A 19,043-nucleotide genomic window follows, 5' to 3' on the forward strand; every position below is an offset into this window, starting at 1 on the left:
TAATATGTTAGATATAAGTCTGCTTTAACATGTGTGGGCATGAGACAAGGCTGCCTATAAAGGCTTTGCCATCTCTAATTTCTATCTTGTAAAAAAACACCCACAAATTTCTAGAGTTTTGCACTCTGTTTCCTGTTCTGTTTTATTTCTTGTGTACGTATAGGAGAAATGAAACATTAGAACATTGGAAGCCTCTTTTTTCACATTACATGGCACATCACTCCACCATCACATTTCCCGTACACGTATATGACAATGATTGCCAATCAAAAATATTTCCCTTGGGAAATGAGTAGTCGAGGTAAACACGCTCGATAATGGAGGGTGATAAGACATGGTCCCACATATAAAGGTTGCTTATTTCTCCCACAAAGCTTTGGGCCTCATCAAAACTGTCCAAGAAAGAGTCCGGATCTTGCCCGAGTATGACAGTGCCCTCTGGTTGGATCCTATGCCCTGGTCTCAGCACTTTTCTTAGGCTCCTTTTACCGTTTACCCAAAAGGCTGTGAGACCAGATTTGGATTCCCAGGTCACACACATGTGGCTCCCAAAGGTGTTGAGTGTTGGGAGAGTGAAGTACACCCCAGGACCACTCAGGTACAAGCTGAAGGTGCCATTAAACTCTTGCCACACGTTAAGTTCATCATAGTCCTTGGTGCGGTAAGCGAAAAGAATGATTTCCCGATTGATTGGTAACACTGAGGCCACCTTCATGCAAAGTGTAAATGCTTGAAGACTCAAGGGCAGATCTGGAGACAGGAGAACATAGCTAGTGGCTGTTTTCTTCTGAAAAATAAAGGCTTTGCCGTAGAGATCTAGAACAGAAATCATAGCTAGTTATACTTACACCCATCCTACAGCAACTGTAATTCTCTCATCACTTGACTCTGTGAGGAATGAATGGGTTTGAGTCAGAATAGGATCAGGAAAGAAGACAGGATGTGACTTAGGCCTGGTCTACACTACGTGTTTAAACCGGTTTTAGCAGCGTTAAACCGATTTAACGCTGTACCTGTCCACACAATGAGGCCCTTTATATGGATATAAAGGGCTCTAAAAATCGGTTTCTGTACTCCTCCCCAACGAGAGGAATAGCGCTAAAATCGGTATTACCATATTGGATTAGGATTAGTGTGGCCGCAAATCGACGGTATTGGCCTCCGGGCGGTATCCCACAGTGCACCGTGACTGCTCTGGAAAGCAATCTGAACTCGGATACACTGGCCAGGTAGACAGGAAAAGCCCCGCGAACTTTTGAATTTCATTTCCTGTTTGCCCAGCGTGGAGCTCTGCTCAGCACAGGTGGCGATGCAGTCCCAAATCCGAAAAGAGCTCCAGCATGGACTGTACGGGAGATACTGGATCTGACTGCTGTATGGGGAGACAAATCTGTTCTATCAGAGCTCCGTTACAGAAGCCGAAATGCCAAAGCATTTGGAAAAAATCTCCAGGCTATGATACAGAGTCCACAGCACAGTGCTGCGTGACAAGCATAACAGAAAGCCAAAGAATCAAATGGACGCTCATGGAGGGAGGGAGGGGATACTGAGGACTCCAGCTATCCCACAGTCCCCAGCAGTCTCCGAAAAGCATTTGCATTCTTGGCTGAGCTCCCAATGCCTGTAGGGTCAAACACATTGTCCGGGGTGGTTCAGGGTATAGCTTGTCAATTTACCCCCTCCTCGCCCCCCCCATGAAAGAAAAGGGGAAAAAAATCATTTCTTGACTTTTTTATATGTCACCCTATGTCTACTGAATGCTGCTGGTAGACGCGATGCTGCGGCAGTAAAGAGCAGTATCTGCTCCTCTTTCCTCCCTGGTGGCAGATAGTGCAATATGCTTGCTATCTGCTGAGTGCTCCTGGCTGGCCTCAGGTGAGGCCGGCTGGGGGCATCTGGGTAAAAATAGGAATGACTCCCGGTCATTCTCAGTAGATGGTACAGAATGACTGGTAACCATCTTCATCATAGCAACTGGGGGCTAAGCTCCATTAGTCCCCTCCCTTTCATGTGTAAAGAAAAGATTCTGTACTGCCTGGACTATCATAGCAGTGGGATGCTGGGCGTCTCTCCCCCACACCGCTTAAATTCCTGCCTGGACTAAGAGCAGTTGGAGGCTGCCTCCCCCTCATTTTATCTCACTAACAAGTCAGTGTTTCTTATTCCTGCATTGTTTATTACTTCATCACACAAATGGAGGGGACACTGCCACAGTAGCCCAGGAAGGCTGGGGGAGGAGGGAAGCAATGGGTGGGGTTGTTGCAGGGGCACCCCCCATGAATGGCATGCAGCTCATCATTTCTGCAGGATCTGACATGGAGCAGCTGTGCTCTCTGGTTCTGATACACTGGTTCTCAAGTACACTTGCCCCCTATTCTAGACAGGACTGATTCTATTTTTAAATACCATAAAGGAGGGATTGACTCAGGGAGTCATTCCCATTTTTGTCTTTGTGCCCCCAGCCGACCTCAGCCAGGGGCTCCCATGACAGCAGCAGACGGTACAGAACGACAGATAACCATCATCTCAAATGGCGCAGCAGATGGTACAGAATGACCGATAACCATCTCTGCTATCATGCAAAGGCAAATGAATGCTGCTGTGTAGCGCTGCAGTATCGCCTCTGTCAGCGGCATCCAGTACACATAAGGTGACAGTATCTCAGTCATTTCTGTTGCCTTTCTCTGTACCTTTTCCAAATCCAATATATCTTTTTTGAGATGGGGCGTCCAAATCTGCATGCACTATTCAGTATATGGGCATAACATGGATTTACATAGAGGCAATATGATATTTTCTCTCTTATTAGCTATCCCCTTCCTAATGATTCCCAGTATTCTATTAGCTTTATTGACTGCCACTGCATACTGAGGAGACGCTTTCAGAGAATTATCAACAATGACTGCAAGATCCAAGATCGCTTTCTTGAGTGGTAACACCTAATTTAGACCCTATCATTTTGTATGTATAGTTTGGATTATATTTTGCCATGTGCATTACTTTGCATTTATCAACAATGAATTTCATCTGCCACTGTGTTGCCCAGTCACCCAGTTTTGTGAAATTCCTTTGTAACTCTTTGCAGTCAGTTTTGGTTTCAATTGTTTTGAGTAATTTTGTATCATCTGCAGATTTTGCCATCTCACTGTTTACCCCCTTCCCCAGCTAATTTATGAATACGTTGACCAGCTCTGGTCCCAGTACAGACCCCTGAAGGACACCACTATTTACTTCTCTCAATTCTCACCATTTATTCCTACCATTTGTTTCCTACCTTTTAAATGGAGTGCCTGGCAACATTTTCAGGATCATCTAATAATCTTTAATTTAATTTTATGACAAGCGTTTTGTTATCTTAATCACTTTTCCTCTTTTTATAAACAAACTACCTGCCCCAAAGGGGGAAGCTGGGAGCAGCATAGAACCTCATCACATATCACACTGAAGCTGTGTTGCAGAGAAGAACTCTGTCTGGGCCTGGGGGTGTGCTGTGAGCAGACCTCAGGTAGGAAATTTGGGAGGGGGGCTAGAGCCCCTCCTGCCCCTCTAAATGGCACCACAGAGGGTGTTTTTCATAGTCTGCATTTGGAAGCTAAGAGCTCTTGCAGGATTACGATCAAATCTGTCAACCATCAACGGAGAAAACAGCTGGCATGTAACAGTGCTCAGCTGGACAGATTCACTACTGATGTAAGTGGGTCAACGCACTGGTTCTCTAGCTGTTTTGGCAGTGGTGGACTTGGCCTGCTAATATGGATCCTTCTCAATAAAAGGATCAGATAGCGGGGAAAAGGGAAATAAAAGAAAAGAATAATCTCTAACTGGCACTTACCTTCACGTGTACACAGTCCCTTCAGGGCTAGCAGAAGCAGTAGGGAGAGGCTACATAACATGGTTGGATAGTGGTCTTTTCACTGTATTTGCAAACAGAATGTTCAATTTCTATTTAAATACCCTGTCTGAAAATTGGAAAACTCCCCTATTGTGGGAGATGGAAATATTCTGAGAGGATTAAATTTACCTGAGCACCAATATCCTCCAATCGGAATTCTTCTAGAAAAAGGACCATTGTTTGACCATTGGGTCTTATCTGGCAAAACAAATATTTAAAAGTCCCAGTGGCTGATAAAGTGGGAAGAAAGATCAATAATGAGAAGGGAACTGCATGAGGGTGGAGTCCTCTGTCCATGCAGAGTCCCACTGAATTCGACAAGGCTCTGCAGCACTTTGCCCACACATAACACAGGGCAGGATCAGGGACCAAGTCTGTAAAGTCTCAGCATGAAGCTGTTTCATGACCCATCCATTCCTCTAAGTTCTTGGAGTAGACTGGGGACAACTTTTTGTTTCGGAAAGTGGAAGAAGTAACCGGGGGACAGTCATTTTAGATTTGATTCAGATCAACGGGGAGAAATGGGTAGCATATCTGAAGGTGGAAAGCAATTTTGAGTGAAAGCGACCATGAAATGATACATTTCATGATTCTAGGGAAAGAAAGGAGTGTGAAAGTAGAATGAATTATATTGTAAAAATAGAAAGAATTAAAGAAATGCTGTCTGTACCTTTAAGCAAAATTGTTGAAATGCTGCAATCCAGGTGTCAGGAATACAGACATTAGCACAGAACAATTGCATCGTTTAAGGGCAATTGGTGAAGTATTAGCCTTAGGGTACGTCTACACTACAGGATAAATTCGAATTAGTTTAAACCGATTTTATAAAACAGATATTATAAAGTCGATTGTGCATGTCCACAGTAGGCACATTAATTCGGTGGTGTGCGTCCGTGGTCCGAGGCTAGCGTCGATTTCTGGAGCGGAGCACTGTGGGTAGCTACTGTAAAATAATGAGGCCAATAACATTGATTTGCGTCCACACTAACCTAAATCGATATAGAAATATCGATTTTAGCGTTACTCCTCTGGTTTTGTAAGAGTACAGAAATTGATTTAAAGAGCCCTTTAAATCGATATAAAGAGCAGTGTAGTGTGGACGGGTGCAGCGTTAAATCGATTTAATAGTGTAGTGTGGACCAGGCCTTAGATCAATAAGAGTTAGTAAGGAAGTAGGATATGCATGCTGTGCCCCTGGTGAATTTTACTGTTTTGCTTTCTTTGTCCCTTTGTCTAATTCCCGCTCTTTTATCTGTATAAATAAGACTGTTTGGGTCTTGCATGGCCACTCACATTATCTGGGTGTTACTGGCGGAGCGCTGCGCTAATAAAACAGAGTGGTCTGACAAACTGTTAGTCCTGATTCTAACTTTGACAGGAGTGAGGGGAGCAGAATAAGAATGATGGACTTAAAAAAATAGATTTTAACAATCTCAGAGAACTGGTAGGCAGGGTCCCATGGGAAAACAATCTAATAGAAAATGGAGTTCAGGAGAGCTGGCAGTTTCTCAAAGACACAATATTAAATGCACAATTGCAAACTATCCTGATGCAAAGGAAAGATAGGAAGAGGCCAAAATGGCTCCATCAGGAACATTCTAATGACCTGAAAACAGTGGTGCAAGTAGAAATCATTTCTTGCCGGTACTGCAGTCATAGGAGGGACACAAGGGGTGGGGTGCACGTGACCTCCTCATGTGACCTTCCATGTGACTCCCCCTCACTCCACCCCCAGCCCAGGGCCCCCATGCTCTCCCCATTTCCTCCGACACCCCCCTTATCTGTTTAAAAATTTACAACTGCATCTGTTGAACAGATGCAGTTGTAAAATAAAGCTTTGGCTCCTGGTGCCACTTGTACTTCCAGGTGTCACTGAGGATCCATCAGCACACCACATTGAAAACTTCATAAATGAAAGAAGGATAGGAAGGACATTCACTCCACTTTCCCTTAACACACTATCAGTGCCACCCTTATGTCCAAAGTAAACTTCTGCCAGCTTACCTTTGTCTAAGTATTGCTCTCCACCAACCACTAGAAAGGCAAAGAGGCTGCGCCATCTGGGTTTGATGGAAAAGAGGCATCGAATTGTGTGTGCCATGTACATCTTGATAGAACTACAGCCTAAACTGTCTTATTATTTTCCTCAGCATGACATACAGAAGGGGCAATCAAAATCAGCCTGGCAGAACATGCATAAGAAGTGTCTCTGGACAGAAAAGCAACTGATCAGAATCACATTCTCTGATCTCTTGGAGTCAAATCCTGTTCCCGTTGAGCTTAAAGGAATTTTGAGTTCAATGGAAACAGGCTTTGATATTTGGAGAGGAAAGAACAAAACCCCTCAAGCAAGGGCTATGTTGCTTACACCACAGGTCTCAAAGGCTGCTGACTTATGTGTGAAAGTCAGCAGACATCTGATCTCTGTCCACTGCAAGAGAGAGATCAGCAATCAATGAGGTTAGAACAGTCTCTGTACCATATCCAACTCATAAGTCCATCTGCAAAGGATCAAGGAAATATGAAGGCTTCAGATGACCTTAAAGTCCACAGTCCCTTGGTTAGAATGCTCCCATTACTTTATGTTCATAGTCCAGAGGCTGGAGCAGGAAAGCGCCCGGAGCAAGAAAGAGGCAAAATGGAGACGTTTCCAGGCCAGGGCCTTTTAGCTTCCACCAAGTGCCAAGGAAAGGGAAATCTGTTCTCACTGTGAGATAGTGTATGGAGTCACATGGCCAAGTTATATGTCCATCGTCCCCAATCATATTCTAGTTAGAACATTTACAAAAAGTCCATTAGGTCTATACAGGCGGGTCCATTGTGAGCTAAATGTTCCTTAACGGGCCATTCAACTTGACTTGTCCCTTCAAGTGCTGGCTAAATACCTTGTGGGGATTACCACGGGAGCAAGGAAACATGTAATAAACATAGCTAATATTCAGAACTTCAGATACCAAGATGAACATACATGCATAGAAATAGCATAAGCATAAGTATCAGCTATTTCACATACATGACTCTTCTCAAAAGAGATTCTGAAAAACCACACCACATACCTGAGACCCTATGTTCCAGCACCATGCCCCACTGGAGTTTTGTTATCTCTTATGTAGATTTGGGAATCCAGGGCTTCTGTTTTGGACGTTCACTTTACTTTGGGTAAATTTTGCCTGTTTTGCTTTGTTTGTGTATGAATGGTTTGTGAACTGCTCCTGACCTCTGTCAAACATATTTGTTGCTCTTCAGATAATTTGGACAACACTGAGTCCGTGAGTTGTCTGCAGGCACTTCAGCTGTTCACTGGCTGTCATGTGTGACAGGTAACTCAGGCTCATGGGGGTCAGGTTGCGGGGCTATTGAGCTGCAGTGTACACATTTGGGCTCAGGCTGAAGAGTGGGCTCTGGGAGCCTCCCCCTTCACAGGGTCCCAGAGCCTGGGCTCCAGCCCAAGCACAGAGGTCTACGGTGCAGTTCTGTAGCCCTGCAGCTTGAGCCCTTTGAGCCTTACTCAGCGTACATGGGCCAGCCACAAGAGTGTCAATATACCCTGATTCATAAGCTATACAAAAACGGATTCACATGACATGACTGCACCCACCGGTGTGTACGTTTTGGTCAGCTCACTCATAGGCTGCTACTTATTCACATGCATTTAAAAAAAAAAAAGATTGAGTTACATTAAATATGTGTGGCTGTAAGACATCCTTGGGACCTTCACTTCTGCAGTAGTTATTGTACCCCAACTACTGTGCTTTAGGGATGGATTGTCTTCTATACCAAACACGCTGTTAAGTTTTGCCCATTTAAAGGATTAAGAGCATGGAGTAGGATAAAGCAATATGAAAACAAAGAACTTTTCACCTGATCCAGGTCCCTTTCTAAAAATATTTGATTTTTCGTGCATTTGGTCACCTGCTGGAACTAATCCACCTTTTGGAGTATCTAAAGATAGATAATTTCTTCCAGGTGAGAAGAAAAGTCACCATTTCTGCCACAGGTCTAAGAGTGACACAGTGGATCTTACTGGAGTATTTTGCCCTTACAATAGAGGTGGAGGCCCAATTTTCCTGCAGCAAGTGGTAATTAATGTCCATTTCTCTGTGATTTTCCACCAGTGGAAGAGGAAAACTATGAATCAGTAGGTGGTGTAAGATCTCAAAGTCAATAAAGTATGTTTGTGTATTAGACTTGGTTATTTCCACACAACCCCATGATAAACACCACTCCTTCATCCTATTTAATTTGTAACTAATTACTGTATTGTCTGGTGGATATTTATTGGTAATTTATGTAATGTAGTTCCCCTTGAACTCTGTGAAAAAACAAATTCAACAGAAACCCTGCAGACTGGCCAAGTCTCACTAAAGGCTAGATTGTAAATGTGGCCAGCACCGCCATTTGACAAAGCAAGGGGACATGACCCTCCCTGTCTTCACACCCCACCCCACACACTCCTCTGTACAATCATGCAGGACCTACCTGAGTCTGGGCAAAGGGGTGTGTGCAGGGAGCAGGGTCTCTCTGAAACTCCATTTCTCCCCTCCACTAACAAGTGAGTAGTGAGGGGGCCTAAACAGAGCCATGACTCCCCTGCCATTCCCAACATGCCCCAGCCCGGAGACCTGGCTGCATGTTGGGTCTGGCAAGGGCCTCTGCCTCTAACCCTGTGTGAAACAGGAGATCTAGAGGAAATATGACTCAGGGCAGTGTCTTTGAGTTACAGTGACTTCCTGGGGTGCTACAACTCTTTGCTTCCCCTTCCACACAGGGCTCAGAGTAAACTCACCATCTCGCACTAGCCTAGAGGAGATTCATTAATTCAGGATTCGTTTTAAGACATTCTCGTAGTATCTCCTAATCATGAAAAATTTGCTGTGCACTTCAGTGAAGCACCATGTTGTTGCACTTCAGCTATTCCCAGCTGTCAGAATGGCCTCCTGCAGCTGTGGGCAGCCAGATGTAAATTAGAGCCCCCTTTCAACTGCTCTAATTTACATCATGGGTTGACCTGGCTCCTGGCTGATTTCAGAATTGGGGAGCCACGAAGGTGGCATACCACCACCATTTTCCCCCCATACCAACTCAGCCCCCAGCTCAGCTCAGCCAGAGCCAAGAATCAGGGACTATATTTACTGGTGGGAAGGAGGAAAGCTTAGATAAAATGAAATAAATATACATAGACTGAGGTCAGTAACAGAGCTGTATAGTGACTAAAGACTGGAATAGAAAGTGTCTTGCATCTGAGTCTTTAGGAGCATAGACCAAATTGTGCATGGACAAAGCTGGTATAGTGCTTTTCTTAAAATGCTCTGTGTCTCGCTGTTACCAGTCCCCTCAGTCCCTCCATTTTCAGAAGCCCTAGTTTTACTTTCTTCCTCCTCCCTCCACCCAAGACGATGCTAAATGTTTAAAAGAGATAAGAAATAAAATAACTGGGTGCATTAGTTCACAGCAGTTCTGTATTGTTCACATTTATGATCATTTACAATTTCAGTTTATAATCATACAATCATAGAAATGTAGGGCTGGAAGGGACCTCAAGAAGTCATCAAGTCCAGCCCCCTGTGCTAAGGCAGGACCAATTTAATCTAGATCGGTGGTCTCCAACCGCCCCCCTCGCAATATTCCCGCCTACGCCACTCACTCTCTCCCACTCTCACTCACTTTCACCGGGCTGGGGCAGGGGCTGCAGTATGGAAGGGAGTGCAGGTTCTGGGCTGAGCTGTGACGGAGTGTTGAGGTGCAGAAAAGGGTGTGGGGTGCTGGCTCTGGAAGTGAGCTCAGGGCTCGGGCAGTGGATTGGAGTGCACAGTGTGGGATCTCGGAGGGGGTTAGGATTAGCTAACCAATTATATCCCACCACCTTAATTAGTTTACACCCAGCAAAATTAATTATACAGCAGACAGAAACAATCACAGAACCAGACAGAGACCATGCAAATAAACAATAGCAAAGTGGGAACTATAATGACAAAACAATACAGAAGTGAGGATTTCACAACTACATCTATAAAAACATAAGGGTTCTCAACTATGTCTATGGTAGAACTCACTTATCAAAACAGAAAACTATCAAACTAAATTTCCTTTTACATCTTCTAGGCTCTCTCCTTTTCTGGAGGTGACAGATCGGATCACCTTTCTAACAGCTCCAGATTCCCTTATTTCAATATGACTAGTTTGAAATGGGTGAGGGCGTGACCATACACTTTCCAGCCAAAGGCCTTAGCTTAAGAACAAGGCCTCAGACTGTCACAGTGAGAGAAGGCCCTTACACAGGCAGACAGTGATTTTGATTCTTTCTTTTATACCTCTATAACTAGCTAAATGATAAACATATAGCTACATTCTTAAAGTATAGGCCTTTACACATAGGCCTGATTATCTATATTCTAACAACATATATACTTTATGTTACTTAAAGACAACCAAAAGAATAAACAAAAGCAGATGAACATTACAATTACAACAATACAGAGAACCAGGGGAGCATTTTGCATTTGCAAAACAGCCAGCTGGACGTTGCATTTCTCATTACCAGCCTAAACATTATGTCAATCGGATCCAAAAATAAGTAATTTCAGGCACAGAAAGTTTTGTGTAAATACAACTACTAGAAACATATCAGAACATAACAACGGCCATACTGGGTCATACCAAAGATCCATCTATCCAATGGTCCATCCATCTTCCAACAGTGGCCAATGCCAGGTGCCCCAGAGGGAATGAATAGAACAAGTGAACATCAGGTGATCCATCCTCTGTTGCCCATCCCCAGCTGCAGGCACAGAGAGGCTAGGGACACCATCCCTGCCTGTCCTGGCTAACAGCCATTGATGGACATACCGTCCATGAACTTTCCTAGTTTTTGTTTTAAAACCTATTATAGTCTTGGCCTTCACAACATCCTCTGGCAAGGAGTTCCACAGGTTGATTGTACGTTGTGTGAAAAAATACTTCCTCTCGTTTATTTTAAACCTGCTAACTATTAATTTAATTTGGTGAACCCTAGTTCTTGTGTTTTGAGAAGGAGTAAATAACACTTCCTTATTTACTTTCTCTTTATAGACCTCTAGCACATCTCCCTGAATCGTTTCTTACTCTTTTGAAAGCTGAAAAGTCCCAGTCTTATTAATCTCTCTTCTTATGGAGGCTGTTCCATACCTCAATCACTTTTGTTGCCCTTTTCTGAACCTTTTCCAATTCCAATATATCTTTTTTGAGATGGGGAGACCACATCTTCACCCAGTGTTCAAGATGTTAGCATAACAGTGATTTATATAGAGGCAGTATGATATTTTCTGTCTTATTATCTATCCTTGTCCTAACAATTTCCAGCATTCTGTTAGCTTTTTTTGGCAGCCGCTCCACATTGACTGGATGTTTTCAGAGAGCTATCCACAATGACTCAATGATCTCTTTTTTGAGTGGTAACAGCTAATTTAGACCTCATCATTTTATATGTATAGTTGGGATTATGTTTTCCAATGTGCAATACTTTGTACTGATCAACACAGAATTTCATCTGCCATTTTGTTGTCCAGTCATCCAGTTTTGTGAGATCCCTCTGAAAGTCTTCACAGTCTGCTTTGGACTTAATTATCTTGAGTAGTTTTGTATCATCTGCAAATGTTGCCAACTCACTATTTATCCCTTTTCCCAGATCATTTATGAATATGTTGAATAGAACTGGTCCCAGTGCAGACCCTGGGGGACACCACTATTTAGCTCTCTCCAGTCTGAAAATTCACAATTTATTCCTACCCTTTCTTTCCTATCTTTTAACTAGTTACTGATCCATGAGAGGACTTTCTCTCTTATCACATGACAGCTTATTTTGCTTAAGAACTTTTGGTGAGGGACCTTTCAATGGCTTTCTGAAAATCTAAGTATACTATAGCCACTGGATCCCCCTTTTCTACATGCTTGTTGACCCCCTCAAAGAATTCTAGTAGATTGGTGAGGCATGATTTCCCTTTACAAAAACCCAACAAATCATGTTCATCTATGTGTTTGAGAATTCTGTTCTCTATTAGAGTTTCAACCAGTTTGCCCAGTACTGAATTTAGGCTTGCCTGGATCACCTCAGGCGCCTTTTTCAAAAAATTGGTATCACATTAGGTATCCTCCGGTCATCTGGTACAGAAGCTCATTTGTTACAAACAGTGACTCAAGAACTAGGGGAGGTCATAGCCTTTTAACTTTTTGAAAATGCTTGGACCTTGTTCATCCACTTTTCATGAGGGTGGATCCCACCCTTTCCCCTCCTGTTCCCCCCGAGGCCCTACCCAATGGCCAGGCCAGCATGGAGCCTGGCTGGTGTACCCAGGCACCTCTGGAGAGCTGCATCAGACCCTCCACCTGCCCAGTGTTGGGGGGGGGCTGAGAGCAGCCCCTGGCCTGTGTCCCCAGTCCCTTTCTCCCCACCCAGCCCAGGGCAGGTGAAAGTGGAAGGTCCACAAACCTGTGCTGGCTCCCCACAGCTGCCTCTGTGGCTCTCCCTGACCTGGCTCTGGCTGGGGGAACCCTCAGAACTGCAGCCCAGCCACAGTAATTGCCATGCAGGCAGATGTGAAGAGCCGCAGAGTCATGGACCCTCCACCTGCCCTGGGTGGGGGACAGGGACAGAGATATGGGAAGGGGGCTGCTCCCCTTGGGCCCCCCATACCGTGGAGAGTGGAGGGTCCACCACAGCTCCCCTAAACTGACCGCCAATCTCTTACCATGGCCGGGCTGTGGCTCTTAGGTCCCCGCTCCGGCCACAGCTGGGTTGGGAAGAGTCACACAGGCAGCTTTGGGGGCCTGGGTCCCTTCACCTGCCCTGGGAAGGGTGCTGGGACATGGGCAGGGAGCTGCTTTCATCCCACCATGGGGGTGGTGGGGCTCTTGGCCATGGTTTGGTTTCTGGCCTGGCTGAGGGCAGAGACTCAGGGGGGTAGAGTTGGGACCTTGGTGGGGAAGGTGCCCCCGCCTCTCCCACTTTTGGGAAGGCTCCAGTGCCCTGGGCTACATAACACAGTTAGTAGTTGTTCAATTTCACATTTGATTTATAGTTAAGGACCAGGCTGTGATGCCCTTGCACTGACCAGAATCTTACACCATGAATAGTTCTCTTGAGGTCAGTGGGGCTCCTTGTGGAATACAGGACTAGTGTGAGGGAGGGAATCAGTCTGGCCCTAAGTGATTAAACAAACTGAGGTCCAGATCTAGGAGTTGTACATAAGCAGGTGTGTAATGTTAAACACGGGAGCAGTCTCACGGAGACATGGCTTGAATTTATACCCATGCTTTAATCTTATTTTCAGTTGACACTTTGTAGATTTCAAGTAAGAAATAACCACCTCTAACAATTACTTGTGTGTATAAAATTAGGTCTCTGTTGCCTTGCAAATGGAGAGATCTCAAGCAACAATTAGCTGGAAATATTTGGTGATTTTCCTCTGGGTTAGAAACTGTCTGTACTCAGTCATGCTCGATCATCATAGAAGGCTGGTCTGTTTTTGGGTTGAACAACTATGTTTCTACCCTCACAGGCTCAGTTTAGGGGAGGACAGACTAGCAAATAAGCAGCATTATACAGAATGTTAAAAATTGCAAAACCTCCTATTCCCTTTTGTTGCTCAGTTATTGCAAAGATTCCAAACTCTGGATCACAATGTGACATTGCACTTCATATTCTTCATACTTGTATGATTATAACATAATTATGACACATTTTGTACAAGATGTGTCTTGTCAGGGTCTATGGAAAAGTTATGATTTGCTGAATATGATTATCCGATTTTTATGCATGTATCATTTTTGTATCTGAAGTTACGAATACTGACTATGTAGCTGTATTTCAAATGTAGTTACACCTGGATGATACCCACTGGGCAAGATGCTCCCAGTTTACATAGCTGGGCATATTCAAGGTAATGGGACATTAGGGGAAACAATAGGTTTTAGGAGAAGCTTATCCCCCACCTGTTGAGCCTTCTTGAGAACACTCCAAACAGCATATGGTTAATGGCTTCTATGACTCAGGAAGGCATACAAGGGCATGTGACTGGAGCACGTGACACTGAACTCCATTTTGGAGTTTATTTTCCTCCCCCCCCAAAAAAAATTGAACTGGGAACTGATTTTGGAATAAAGGTTTCCCATCATATGGAAAAGTTATATAAGGCGGGGAGTGACACCATCTCTTGGCCTCACGCCCCTCACAACAGAACTGGAAACACCTGAGGAACAAAGACTGAACTGGGGGAAGTGTTGCTCCCAGGCTAAAGGGATTTCTAGCCTGTGTATGGAAACTTGGTGGACTGCTTGCATCATCAGTCAGGGTGAGAGATTACTGATTCAAATCCTATCTAGTATTTTAGGCTTAGTTTGCCATTTTGTTTATTTGCTAGGTAATCTGCTTTGATCTGTTTACTATCACTTAAAATCTATCTGTTTGTAGTTAATAAACATGTTTTATCTTTACCAGCGAGCTTTGATTGAAATGTCTGGGGAAAATCTCAGCTTGGTTAACACAAGCTTGTTGTGCATATCTTCCCCAAATTGTGGGGAGAGCAAACTATATGAATGTGCTTTCTTTGTACATATCCCTGTGCAGTGTAAAATGGCATAATTCTGGGTTTATACTCCAGCAGACCTGCAAGGCGGGGGAGCTGGGAAATTGGCTGTATGTCTTTTGAGTCCCTTGGGTAACTCAAGTATAAGAGGGGTAGCCGTGTTAGTCTGGATCTGTAAAAGCAGCAAAGCGTTCCGTGGCCCTTACAGACTAAGAAATGTATTGGAGCATGAGCTTTCGTGGGTGAATACCCACTTCGTTGGATGCATGTAGTGGAAATTTCCAGAGCCAGGTATAAATATGCAAGCAAGAATCAGGCTAGAGATAACGAGGTTAGTTCGATCAGGGAGGATGATACCCTCTTCTAGCAGTTGAGGTGTGAACAACAAGGGAGGAGAAACTGGTTTTATAGTTGGCAAGCCATTCACAGTCTTTGTTTAATCCTGAGCTGATGGTGTCAAATTTGCAGATGAACTGAAGCTCAGAAGTTTCTCTTTGAAGTCTGGTCCTGAAGTTTTTTTGTGGCAGGATGGCCACCTTTAGATCTGTTATTGTGTGTCCAGGGAGATTGAAGTGTTCTCCTACAGGTTTTTGTATACTGCCATTCCTAATATCTGATTTGTGCCCATTTATCCTTTTATGCAGGGACTGTCCAATTTGGCTGATGTACACAGCAGAGGTAACTCAGTTGGGTGTGTGGCGCTACCTGTTGTTGTGTTGGGTGATGACAGGGCCTGGGGAGACTGGGTGTATCTCCAATTAAGCAGTGTGAGAGAGGCCTGCCCAGCTGGGGGTTAGAGTCCACAGCAATTCCCATGGCTCCCACACCACACCATGGGGGTGACAACTCGTCACACACCACTATCTCTTTGTGTAATACCTGCTAATAAACAGTTGTGCATGAAATGGGCTCTAGTCTGGGGTTTAACTCATTTCTGCACTCAGCCCAGGCTCGTTACTTAGTGCAATGGGGCAAGGTTAAATTTACAACACATGGGCGTAATTCACTTCTGCGGATGCAGAGTGTGTAATTTGTATGTCTCTTTACTTGGGAGACACCTGCCCTTCATGGGAAAGAAAGAGCACTTAATTAGGAACTTGATCCAAAACCATCTGAAGTCAATGGGCATTTTTTCATTTACTTTAGTTGGCTCAGGCTGTGGATTATATGACTGAAACAGAAGATGTTTCAGAATACAGTAAAAAGGCTAGCACCTCCGCTCTCTAGAGAGTAGAATCAGAGCTGCTCAGCTATGTGCCACCAGCCCTATATTGCTGAAAGCTAACAGAGGTTCATTTTTAGCTCAAGTGGTAAGATCCTATACTTTTGCCACATGACGATCTGAATTCTGTGTTTGCTGCTGCTGTGGGGATCAGTGTGTGCAGCAAACTAACAGTCATGAAGTTTGTAGATGGCTATGGCTTTGTCATTAAATAGGGTTAAATCTTATGGGAAAATAACATTTTAAATTGTTGTTTAAATTAGAATGGCCATGTGATGGCAGCATTGCCCCACAAATGAAAAAAGACTCCATGAGTCAATGGTGATTCTGAGAGGGATCTAATATTGTCACTTATGTACAGGTTGCTTCAGATAAGGATAGAGGTGAAGTGGCGGCAGACCTGGGGGCAGGAGCAACAGGAAGTGCAGTAAATTTCATACTGTAGCATTTTTACATCCAGTCTAGGATTGTATCTCAAGCCAATTCTCTCCTTTCACAACATGGCTACTTTTGGGGGCAGTGTGACATCTGACTCCTAGCTGGAGCCATGGGATTCTGCCAACTGTATTAAAATGCAGTTCTGCCCTGAGAGTAAATGCATGAACCTGACCCTTACTCAGGGGATTTCCCCCTTTAGGAATCAAGTTGTTACTTTAATGACTAAAACCAGGTTTCTTTTACAGGTTTATATTCCTTAACTGCCAAGTTCTGTTGATCGCAATGGGGTCTCCCAGGTGTCACTGAGGGATTGCTAAAGAGTCATAACAATTTAATAAATAGGCTAATTTGCTGGCTGATCCTTTATCACTGGTGACGATGCACAACTCAAGAAGAGTCCAGTTTGATTCTGATTCCAGGTTAAATTTGAAGGTTTGGAAATTTGGAGTGGGAGAGGAGGTGCTGCTTTTCCTTGTTAACATTTGCTCTGGAAATGGCTGAGAAACAAACCGGGAAGGCCCTACAGTACCACAGTAACTCATTAGAGAAGAAATACATTTTAAAGTTGCGGTCAATAGTGCTTTGTAATGAATATGTTGGAAAGGAGTGCTGAAAACGTGTGTGATATGTGCTAATCCCCAGGGAACAACATGACCCACCTCTGGGATACAACTTTTCCCCTGGCTTTAGAGAGGTGACCAAATTCAGTCCTGGGGTAACTCCATGGAAGTTAAGTGCTGAGTTTGGCCTAGGGTCTCCTAAGGTTGGCAGCAAACTACAGCTACAAGAACTAGTTATGGATCATATTCTTGAAACTTAGGCAAAGTTTTAGTTCACATTCATGAGGCAAAAATATGCATACTCACATCACCTGACTTTCCTGGGGTTTTCCTCCAAGTTAGGCACTTTCCTATATTCCCAACAAATAGAGACCACAGACTGAGTTACTGTGTTAATCACTCCATCGCTGATCAGGCTGCAGCCTTCTGTATACCTAATAGTGTGCTTTGTATGCTCTTCCTTTCTAAATCAGTCCATAGGAGAGTCTCCACAGCTTTAGATGTCATGAATGAATGGTCCCTTTCCCCCAAACTTACTCCTCAGTAGGAATCTTTTCCTCTTTAGGATAGTAGGTAGTGAGAATAGGAATTCATAGAAATTCCAATGTTTGATTCTTTTTGTACTCCAGGACACATATGGTGGGGTGATACACATGAAAACTACATGAACTTAGATTCAGGACCTCTATTCTCCAACATAAAGCCATGGTTGGCCAAGCACTTGCACTTCACAGAGTGAGAGGAACTCTTCTCTTCCAGGGATTGTCACGGTCACATACTGACCTTGCATCCCTTCACAGCCAAATGAGAGTGTTTGCCTGATCTCCATAGCCTCGATTGTAGCACATCTGAAAATTAACTGGAGTAGTACTAGGGATCCTACTTTTCTGTGATTAAAACAAAATCTCACAATGTTCTCCAGTAAAAAACCATAAACCCCTATGTTTTTCCTCAAATAAAATGAAAAACTGAGCTTTAGTTTCCCTAGCCACAATATAAATAGGTATCAGTTGAATAGAATGTTTTATTGATATATTTACAGTTTTTAAGCAAGTTTGAAGTCTTCCAGTGCCATCAATCATTACACAATTGAGCCATGTATTCCACCTGGTCACAACTGGTTTGGGTGGAAGTGTTGGCAAATCAACACTTTCTCTGTTCATTTAGGTATCTCAAGAACCGTGCACCATAAACTGGAGCTTTCACTAACTGTGACTTCCTCAAAGTGACAAAGTGACCCACTTGCTTAAAGGTGTCATGCCAAGTATTTCTTGCCAGAGTGACTAAATGACCACAGGTAGCAAAGCACATCATTCCAAGCCTTTGCCATGTCGCTTGTACTGTCTGTTACAAATGCTTAAGGCTTGTGAAACGGTGGCATGATTATCTTTCCCAGGGACGCTGTCTTTACAAGCTGTGGTGGGGTAATGCCAGCATGCTTAGGAGGGTCTGTCTTGAGCACTTGAAATAAAATGTTGAAAACTGGTCTGTTTTGGAAGTTGATTGTTTCATTGGTGATCATGGCAATGGACTTTCCTTTCTGGCCATTGAGAAGGTACTGTTTTTTCTCTGCACAAAGAGTTGGCAAGTTATGGGAATACAATTGATTTGACTTGGAAATGGCACTGCCTCTCTTAAGGTGCTTGCTCAAAAAACTGTGACAGTGGGTAAATCCATTTTATGCAGAGGAATGTCTGCTTTTACACACATTTGAACAAAATCTGAAGTGATAGTTTCATGCTGTTCTTTGGCATTTGTAAAATGCTGGAATGATCCAGTCACAGTGTGTTGTTTCTTTACTGTTGTCGAACTGTCTCAGCACAACAACAGCCTAACTACTGTCAATTATGGTAACAATTACCAGTCTTGTTGGCAGTTCCAGGAATAACTGCAGAGAGGCCAAAGGACAGGGTGGCTAAGCCTGCGCTGCCACTGTCAGCCCTGTGGATAAATGGAAGACTTTGCTGTCCATCAGTGCTGAATTCATTCGGGAAGCAAGAGGGAAGAATTGAAGAACAAGCCAATGCCAGAACAAATCCAGATCCAGGTGCAATCACATAAGACAAGGTGAGGCTGATCAAAAAGTGAGAACAACTGAGTCCTGGAAGGGGACATCAGCATGGTAGCAACAATCTGAACACACTTGGAAATGTCTCCCCCATCTACCTCCAGTGGACGCACCCCATGAGACCAGAGATACAACAACAAGGAATGGCAGCAGCCACTAAACTAACATAAGTGATGTAGATACATGATGCTCATGCTGTGACAAGATGCAAGGGTCTTCCTCTGCACAAAGTGCAAGCTGGTTACCCTTCTCAAGGAGAAGCCATGTGGACAGGAATGGCAGCTGGAGCTACTGAGAAAGATCA

General features: G+C 43.9%; 1 protein-coding gene across 1 annotated transcript; it reads right to left on the minus strand.

Annotated features, from left to right (window-relative positions):
- Positions 1-217: 217 nt before the first annotated feature.
- On the minus strand, positions 218-832 carry LOC115644936 (pentraxin fusion protein-like). The gene has a single exon (XM_030549373.1). The coding sequence runs from the start codon at positions 830-832 to the stop codon at positions 218-220; it is 615 nt and encodes a 204-aa protein (XP_030405233.1).
- Between the last annotated feature and the right edge of the window lie 18,211 nt (positions 833-19,043).

The sequence above is a fragment of the Gopherus evgoodei genome, chromosome 1 (genome assembly GCF_007399415.2).
Source record: "Gopherus evgoodei ecotype Sinaloan lineage chromosome 1, rGopEvg1_v1.p, whole genome shotgun sequence".
NCBI classification, from domain to species: Eukaryota; Metazoa; Chordata; order Testudines; family Testudinidae; genus Gopherus; species Gopherus evgoodei.

Bases quoted from the DNA above. Each gene is read 5' to 3' on its own strand.
- LOC115644936 (XM_030549373.1), bottom strand. From the start codon at position 832: ATGATTTCTGTTCTAGATCTCTACGGCAAAGCCTTTATTTTTCAGAAG.